The sequence below is a fragment of the Anopheles merus genome, chromosome 2L (assembly GCF_017562075.2).
Source record: "Anopheles merus strain MAF chromosome 2L, AmerM5.1, whole genome shotgun sequence".
Lineage (NCBI taxonomy): Eukaryota > Metazoa > Arthropoda > Insecta > Diptera > Culicidae > Anopheles > Anopheles merus.
In genome coordinates, this window is record NC_054083.1 from 31,041,432 (window position 1) to 31,050,568 (window position 9,137).

General features: G+C 45.9%; 1 protein-coding gene across 1 annotated transcript; it reads right to left on the reverse strand.

The window, feature by feature from the left end:
- Window positions 1-2,061: 2,061 nt before the first annotated feature.
- LOC121594471 lies at window positions 2,062-3,248 on the reverse strand. Its single transcript, XM_041917735.1, has 2 exons — window positions 2,717-3,248; window positions 2,062-2,642 (listed from the first exon to the last, which is right to left on the reverse strand). The coding sequence occupies exons 1-2, from the start codon at window positions 3,169-3,171 to the stop codon at window positions 2,303-2,305; spliced, it is 795 nt and encodes a 264-aa protein (XP_041773669.1). The 5' UTR covers window positions 3,172-3,248; the 3' UTR covers window positions 2,062-2,302.
- Between the last annotated feature and the right edge of the window lie 5,889 nt (window positions 3,249-9,137).

The following is a 9,137-nucleotide window of genomic DNA, read 5'->3' on the forward strand; positions in this document are numbered from 1 at the left end:
TATTCCTATGAGCATGGGAGAGTGCACAGGCAACACATACTGTGTGCGAGAAAGAGTGAACAAGTATCTTGCATGCAGCAAGCAACAGCCGGACAAAGCCGGTTTTTTCAAAGAACGGAACGCACGAACGATAGCACTTTGCTAACAATATTGAAGCGGCAAAGACCGGAACGGAGTGAACGGAAAGAACGAATTGAATGGAACGGAATGAACGGAAAGAACGGAATGAACGGAAAGAACGAAATGAACGGAACGGAATGAACGGAATGAACGGAACGGAACGGAATGAACGGAAAGAACGGAATGAACGGAACGGAACGATTTTGTATAAAGGATCGGAACGGAACGGCCTACATAAAGAACGGAACTTTTTTACTAGGTTCGGACCGGAACGGCCAACACTAGTATGTAGTTTCAGGCGAAAACTGTTACCTCCAAACATGTTTTAATTTCATCAATTTTATAACAAAAAACAAAGAAATTATAGATTTGGATTTGGTGGTATTATAGTGTAACCTAGCTGTTCTCTGAAATTCTGAAAATTCTGAAATACCTTTAAAATTTATCATAATTTCTACTAGAGTAAAAAGCTAATACCTTACAGACAGAAAAAAAGTACGTTAATGGCAAAACTTAATCCACTTTGTATAAGGTTGGTACCTTCGAGACAAACTTGAACGATAACGGCTATAAATAGGTAGGACTGTCAGCTATAACTACATCAAATCATTTTTTCCATTATGACTGTCTCTAGCGTTGTATAAGAACACTCATGTTGTGCCTTGCGTAGTATTGAACACTTTGATGGCAGCAACTTCAACAACTCATGGTGCCAGAAAAGCGAGGTAAAATGTATCCATTTTTTTTTTTTAAGTCATAACTATAAGCAAAATACATCAGATTGCTTATTTTGATTTTGACCTTCTGTAAATTTAAACAATCAAATCAAAATACAAAACAATAATGTCGCCGTTTATACCAAAGGCTACACAAAATGATTGACCGTTTTTGTGTAGAATTAGTTTAGAATTATACCAACTAAAACACGTCTAATCCAATTTCCACAACGACTCCAATGGGTTTTCTTTGGTAAAACCTGCCTTGACTAGGTAGAACATATTGTCCCATAATTAGCTTAAAACAGCCAGTTAGCACCATTCTCGGTGCCGCCGCTCATACTGTAAACCAACACTGGCATGCGACCACTTTGGCCGCGAGTCTAAACCGTGCCAATCGGCCACCGGTTGAACGGCACGAACGGCACACGGGCGGCCAGGAGGCAAGCGGCAGCGGATAGCGGCGAACGTGGCGAAAGTTTGTTATACAAAGTAAGAAAACCTAGACCACCCTTCACCCCACCCCGACGACGAAGAAGACGAAAGCCGGCGTGTGTGGCGTGTGTCAGCGGATGCACTATTTCGACCTACCGCGAGCTGTCGCCAGCCAGTGCCGCCGTCGTTGGTTGTTTGTCTTTGTTGGCAGTGTCGACCACGGACGGCCTCGGTTGCCTTTCCACCGCACACGGTAGAAGTACAAAGGGAAGAGGTATTTTGTTTTTGTTTTGCCGTTCGTTCTATTGCTAGCTGAAAACGTTTAGAAGAAGAGAAAAAAAATCATTCGAGAAGGTTAAACACCGCCGGGCAAAACACTGTTCTGCCGTTTGATTTGGAAGAACACTTGATAAGATTGGTAGTTAGAAGGGTTCGTTAGAAACACGACAAAAACGATCCAGTTTTTTCTCAACTCTCCGTGCCTTTAATATAATGATGTGGACTTTCCCAGCTACATTTAGAGGACACTGGACATGCAAAACTATACTCCGCGGAGACTGGCAAGATTTCACATTCGACCTTCCCACCGACCAAGAAGAAGCCATGAAATGGAAGTGAAATGTGCTAATTTCAGCGCAAGGCACTGGCCAGCACTCTTCTTCTCTGCATTTACATACGGCCAATCATTGATGCTTGCAAACTATTGACAAAAAGACACACGCAAGTACCACCGTGTACCCCCGCCACACCCACACGCGCATCATAATAAAGCAACAACATCGACGAACGGTCACGTTTCAGGCAACGATTTTTACTACTGCTCCTCGACACGATGATGCTAATGGATGTGTGCGCCATTGACCATTTCACCGAAACCCAAATTAACCCCATGCACCGCCGGGGCCAGAGCTTGTACTGCGAACCAACCGAACCATTTCCCGCGAGAGGGAGGCGTTTCCTGATGAATTATTCGCGCAAGTCCACCGGCAAAAATGCGCGATTTGCATCACGCCCGACCGTCCGACCGGTTATCAATAGAAATGCACACAAACTTCCAGAAGCTTCGTGCGGCTGTCGGTAAGAAAGTCTAGCTGCTGCTCGGGTACGACCAGCCCAGCGCCGGACCGGTGCAGCTCCGCCGCGTCCTGCGAGCCGTGCAGCGGCACAATCTCACCGCTGAAGGCTACCGCGTACATCACCAGCCGGGAGGATTCGTTCTTTCCAGCCTCCAGCGTGTACTGCTGCCGGTGGCCATCGCCCGCATCGGGACCGGTAATCCACAGCACCAGCCGGTCCGAGCCGTGGAGGGAACATTTCGACGACATCAGCGCAAACGGCAGCTTATCCCGATGCTTCCCATCGCCAAGTCCTCTGGTAGGTGTGCGATATAAAGAGGCCCATCTTCAGGAAATACTCAGAAGTTGTCGTCATTTGCTTTGACTTACCTTATTTTGCCACTAAGAAGCAGAAGCCTGTGACAGCGCGGCTGGTCCGTCGGTTCCGTGTACGGGTCTATGAGGACGGTGTTGGTTTCGCCCGGCCACAGTGTGTCCACCAGCACCTCCTGGTGGTCGAAGGCGACGTGTGTGGCGAACATAAACAAGCAGCACGGCTGCCGGCACCCCCCGGCGGGACAGGGAAATGGTTGGCGCGAGATGGCCGTATCCTCCAGATTCACGACGGAAGAGGACACTTCCGGGAGCACCTCGAACGGAAGCTGACACTCCTGTCCGTCGATCGTGGCGGTGTACAGCGATTCGCTAGCCAGCAGTGAGCTGGTACAGTGGAACAGTTCGCTCGGCGGTATCGTTTCGTCGAGGAGTTCTTCCTCCCGGCCGAGCTCCTGCTCGGTCGGGCATGGTTTCGGTATTTTCGACTTTTTAATTTCGTTTCGCGACATGGCGGGTTTTTTGGGGTAAACTTGTGTGGTCGGTTCCACTGGCTACTGTGATCGTGCGATTGTGCGTTGCGAGGGATATACGGTTGTGACGCCTGCTGCGATTGCCCATGCGGTTCTATTTCGTCAGCAACTAGGAACAGCCTGAACTTCCAGGAAACACTTCAAACTTTGCCGTGACCTTCCCTGACCGTGTCCGCGTCGTAGGGCTAGCGAAGGGTATCGGTTCATCTGTGCTATCTCCCAATTCTTTCAACCACGTCAAGCGAAACGCAAGAGATTACGCACTCGCAAGTAAAAGAACAAAAGCGGAACACTGCTAATTAAACGAACGAAATCCCGTTCCGCTCTTCATTATCGACGGCCGGGAGTTTTAGTTCTCGCTTTTTAAAAATTAAACCGGGTAAGATTAGAACGCTGGCGTGCAGACGGAGGCCTTACCAAGCCGACAGGCCAACGCCAGTGGCCAGTGAGATGTTGTTGCCTGGTCGTAGGTGCGTTTTTATTAGCAAAAGCGCTCGGTTCGAGCATTCGATTCAGCAAGCGCGCGCTTGTAGCTCATGCGCCCGGTGCCCTTGGGCTGGATTGGGCCGGTGCAGCCCCCTCCCCAATCAATGCAAATGGTGTGCATGTACGATCGGTTCGTTAGATGCGAAGGATAACTTCACGACAAGGAAAGGTTGTGTTTTTTCTGTTATTTATGCTCCTAATGCTGCAACAGACTAGCTAGATCGGGGGTTGTCCCCCTTAATGCATTGCAAATCAGCAGCATAGAAGGCGTTCCCCGGCGGCCCGAGTTCCGCGGGCTATTTGCATGGCAATCTAATGAATACGTCAAGTGTCAAGCCGGTAGCGGCGGGTATGCAAGGTGGCGATGAAAATGATAAATAATCTCGGCCTGCCCGGGCAAGGGTGCCAAAACCACCGGGCACATGTCGTGCGGTTAGCGCGCCACGGGCACAACATAGACCTGACACCTTGCTGCTGCTTCACGGGTGGGCGGGCGAGCTGATTGATGTAGTTTTAATGATCCCGGGTAGTGTGGGTAGTGCAGGGACGCATGCATACCGATCCCGTGGCGGCCTTAAACAATGTTGCAATCGTACGTTGGTGGCGCTGGAGGGGAGGTGAAACTGTTGATCGGTGCGTTTTCGATGTGATCTGCCACGATGCTACTGGGTGTTTCGCCTGAAAGAAGCTACTTGCAACTGATCAATCCATCCGCTCGTTTGACAATCTCGGGCAAAACGCACCTACGGGCACGTTGATTAGGTGCGAGAAATTCTATACCCCGCGAAATCAAGCGCCGTAACCGCACGGGAATCATGTTCCTTCTAAAGCGTCGTGTCAGTCGGACAAATAGTCACGTCAAGGAACCATCACACCGGTGCGGTTTCTCGTGTCATAACGTACACGTGGCACAGTCGAACGTGTTTGCGGGAAGTGCAACGATGATGATAAGGACTTTGGTTAATGAAATGCAGGAAGGAGGAGCTATTAGATGAACGATTAATAACGAATATGGTAGGAATGGAATTTAATTAAATTTTCAAAGCAAAAGCTTAGTTGAAATGTTAAATGAACCTACAGACAAATAAATGACTCCATTAAAAACAACGGTTTTTGATCCATGCAAGATGGAGAGAAATGGAACTATAAGAGCTACAAAAATAAGCCGAAAGATATGAACGTGTATTGCTCTTATTTGAACACAATGCAGTTAGAAACTTAATCACACATGTACATTAAATGTCTGAAGTCTTAAGTGACGCCCCCGTGGTACACTCGTCAACTGGAACGATTCAATAACATGTCCGTGAAAGGTTCAATCCCAAAATGGACCGTTCCTCCCTATCAAGGACTGGCTATTCGGTTGGATGGTACAGAATAAGTCTCGAAAGCCTGTATATGCCGGCTTAAATCAAACGGAAGAAGAAGAAGAAGAAAGTACTTAATCTGTACGGAATAAATTGTCTAATGAAATTTGTGGACGATATAGAAGCAATCAGTTGACAGGAATTTATATTTTATTTAATAATTATTTTAATAATTGAGTTATTCTGTTTTCATAATGAGCTTTGGAAAATACGGCCGAAGCTGTAATAATGTGAATCTAAATAAAGAATCTAAATTAAACTTTGCTAAAACATACACTCTCCCTGTATTACGAAAGATTTTTATTTGTGTAGTTCTGTCTGATCTAGAATATCCTTATTTTTCGACTTTGTAACACGATTTATACATACCCTAGTTCTGTTCTGACCCAATTCGTGTCCAAAAAAGTAGCTCGAGGTAGAATACATTTGCCAAAAAGCGGTAGAAACTTTCTGGAACTATACATTGTTTTTATTCCATTTTTAACAACTTCCAAGGAGTTGAGTCATGCATTCATGTAAGATTTAAAGTGAAATAAAACAAAAAAAACGAATTAAATCCACCATTGATGCCTCACTGATTTCGAGTAGGTTGCATATTAAGCGTAATTAATGCCTTTATAATTGATACAATCGTTTCAATTCACCGTGTACGGGACGCTCAACAGTGTACTATGTGTCCGAGGCCTTGATCGGCTCGAATTTGTAAGACTGCCATCGTTTTTTTTGGCGGGGATAGTCGAAGCAATTCTAACACCAATCACCACCACTTGCTGAGCACAACACCTCCTAACGATCGCGATTGTTTCTTTGCTCAGCATTGTTTTTACGCGCTGCAACGTTTTCCGGTGACGGGCAGAGGCATTAAGCCTCAGCCTGTCCGCAATGCCGGGCGGACCTGTTCGACCGGTCCACCACGCCTGACCTGCGCCAAGCCGATTTTATTTGAGCATCGTTCGTTCCTGAGGCTGACGGGATCGGTACTGGACCGTGGCAAGGCGGCAAGCTTACCGGACACATTTGGCACAGAAAGGTCGGTGAGGAAGTACCTAATGATGGCAGCAACAAAAAAAGAACTGAACGATTAAAATCACCAGGTTCAGGTTCAGCATTGTCACCATAAGTATGGCCCACTGTTTCATTTCCATCGTTTCTTTTTTTTTTTTTTGGTGCATTGACAGCAATTTGACGTTCACTCTGCATTTTTTGTTATTGTTGGTCTTTTTTACAGTCATTTGCAACTTTTACGATACACACACACACACACACACACACACACACACACACACACACACACACACACACACACACACACACTCACAAACTCTCATGCACATAAACCCAATGGACGGACTTTGTCCCCAGCGGCGGGGACTCTCATTTGGAACGCAATTTAAATCAATTTGGGCAAAACAACTGTCCCGCAAACAGAAAAACAACAACATTATCCATCATACTTTGTGCCAAAAAGAAGGCTTACGAAAAAAAGAACCCACCTGCATCAAGTTTAAAAAGCAAATAGATCGAACACCAAAATGCCTAAAGTGCTGCAAGTTGTCGAAAAACAAAAAGTCAAACCAAATCAATGCGCACATTCCCCGGCTCTAAAGTCCATTAAACGCGACGTGCAGTCAGTCACTCCGGCGGACGTCTGAAGGTGGCCACGGTTTGAAAGAATGAAGTTTTATTTATTTACTTCTCTGTGAATTGCCAGTTTTTTTTCTGTTTGCGGGGTGCATTAGTTTGCAAAAATTCGTACCATTTTTTGCCCACCCGGGCACCCACTTTCCCGACAGGTGTCGAGTGTCCGCGTGTACGAGCGCGTGCCTTGTGAAGCTTTTTTTGCATTTTTTTTTTGCTTGCCGTTGTTGGCTATTGCCTTTGTTTTCTGTGCCCAATCAAGCAATAGTTGGACGAGAGGTAAATAATCGTAGCAGCAAATGTACAGCTCCGCACCGCACCGGCACACGTCGTTGACGAAAACGGAAACGAGCTCCAGCGCGCCCCAGCCCACAGCAACGGCAGCGTGGCAGCGAAGCGGCCGTCGAAGAACCGTGGCAGGAGAACTGACCTAGCTAAGTGGGTTTTTGTTAAAAATCTAAGCTTCCAAGCTCCAACCCCAGCCAACCTATCAGATGCCTATCGGGTAGGGTAGGCGCACGCGCAAGCCCCGAATCACGTCAAACGTGCGGCTGAGCAGCGTGTGTGAGCGTGAGTTTGACTCTATTAGATTGGGTTTTTGTGGGTGCCCCAGTTGCCGATTGCTGCGGGTTTGTTTAGACGGGAGTGTTTCAAAATGGACTCGTTTTTTTTTGCCGTGCCAACCCTGCTGACCGGTTCGGTCACTGTTGACGGGTGCCCACCATAAACCAAGGCTCGGTTTAGTCGACGTCTCGTCTCCGTTCTGGCTGTGTAATTTTTTGTAGCCCCGTGTGATCGAAGAGCGATAAGCCGAGGAGAGGGAACAGATTTGGAGGTGCTGCTGCTGCTTGCGGGTGTGTGTGTGTGTGTGTGTTGCTAACGCACAAACGCGGCACAATCGGAAGGCAATCGTACTTTTGTCTAATTGGCATATTTAATGATCACAGTCTACAGTTTTTGAGTGGGCTTACTGGGGAAAGGGGTTGGGTAGAGAGGAGAGCGAATGCGTGGCGGTGCGATAATGCCAATCCGGCCGATCACGCCGTGACGGCTACGAGCGAGTGGGGACAGGAATTAAATAATCAACCGCAAGACGGTTCCGGTTGGGAAAGGCCGACCGCTGGCAAAACCGAACGGCCTCGCGGGCGGTGCAAACGCGTCGCGAGTAGATTTTTCGAGCGTGTCGTTTGACTGTCGTGATTCGGTGGACTGGTAGGGAAGCAACATACTTTTTGTGGGTATAATGATTTATAACAAAAACTGCTTGCACTAGCGTTATGTTTGAAACTGTTTCTAATAAACTGAAACAGGCTGATAGAAATATCAATCGCTTCATCGAGTGTTTCTATTTCCTGATCGCTATCGCATGGTACCGCCAATAGCATATGAACAAGCGCAACAATTAAACTTTTATCAACTAGAGACGACCGATTGAGGCATCTTGCATTCTTTTTCGCTTTTGTTCTAGTTCAGAAGGTTCGAGGTCTATGCGGCATGGGTCGAAAGACAATGTTGTAGCTGTCTTGCCTATTCGCTTCTGTTACAACGCGCTGTCTGATAAGGGAGAATTGTTTGAAATCATTGCTATCATTGTTGATCACAGTTACATTTTGCTTTATTGCATTCACTAGTGCCTTTCTTTATACAAGTGCTCAAAGGATGTTGCTAACGGGTTAATAATATATGACTATTTTTAAAACATTTTGTTTTACTTCGTCATTGCTCGAATAATGTAAATGTCAAATTCAACCACAGCTAATTAGAAAAAAAAGCAATATTTTTATGATTTCTTGCACAGAACACATGTTTCCTTAGGAAACTAAGAAAAAAAAGCAAAAAGAAAATCAAAATGCAATATCAATACACGTGCATCATTTCCTTTGAAAGGACTTCTAGGACTCCTCATTAAACATAATTAACCGTTGAATTTGTTTGCTAATTTTCAATCTCCCCACTTTCTTATCACGATAGAGTTTTGGTCTTTTTAAGTCTATAATCATGTCTTGAACATTTATAGCTCCCCTTGGTTCACGGTGTACCACTATCTTTCTTGAAAAAGAAATAAACAATTACATCCTTCATTACACATTGCTACCGTAGTCGCTGTCTGCCTGTTTTCTATTTGATTAAGAACCGGGAAGCAAAAACGGGACCCTCGGCGACATCTATTTCAATGTCAAACGGTGAGCAACGTATTTCACCATAGTCTATAATAGGCTAAACAAGCTTAGAGCTGGGCGGGGCCATGTCGCGCACACAAAAACGGGCGGCTCAGAATATTGAGGATCAGGAAATTAAGGTTACAGAAGCATTGAGTTATACAACGTAAGTGAAAGGTAAACTATTTGAAAGTTATTGTAAAGAAATCTAAATATTAACTAAAAACTGCAAAAACTCACCTACATAAACCAATTCTTGGCCAATTGCAACGACAGTTCATTCCGCCGTGAATTA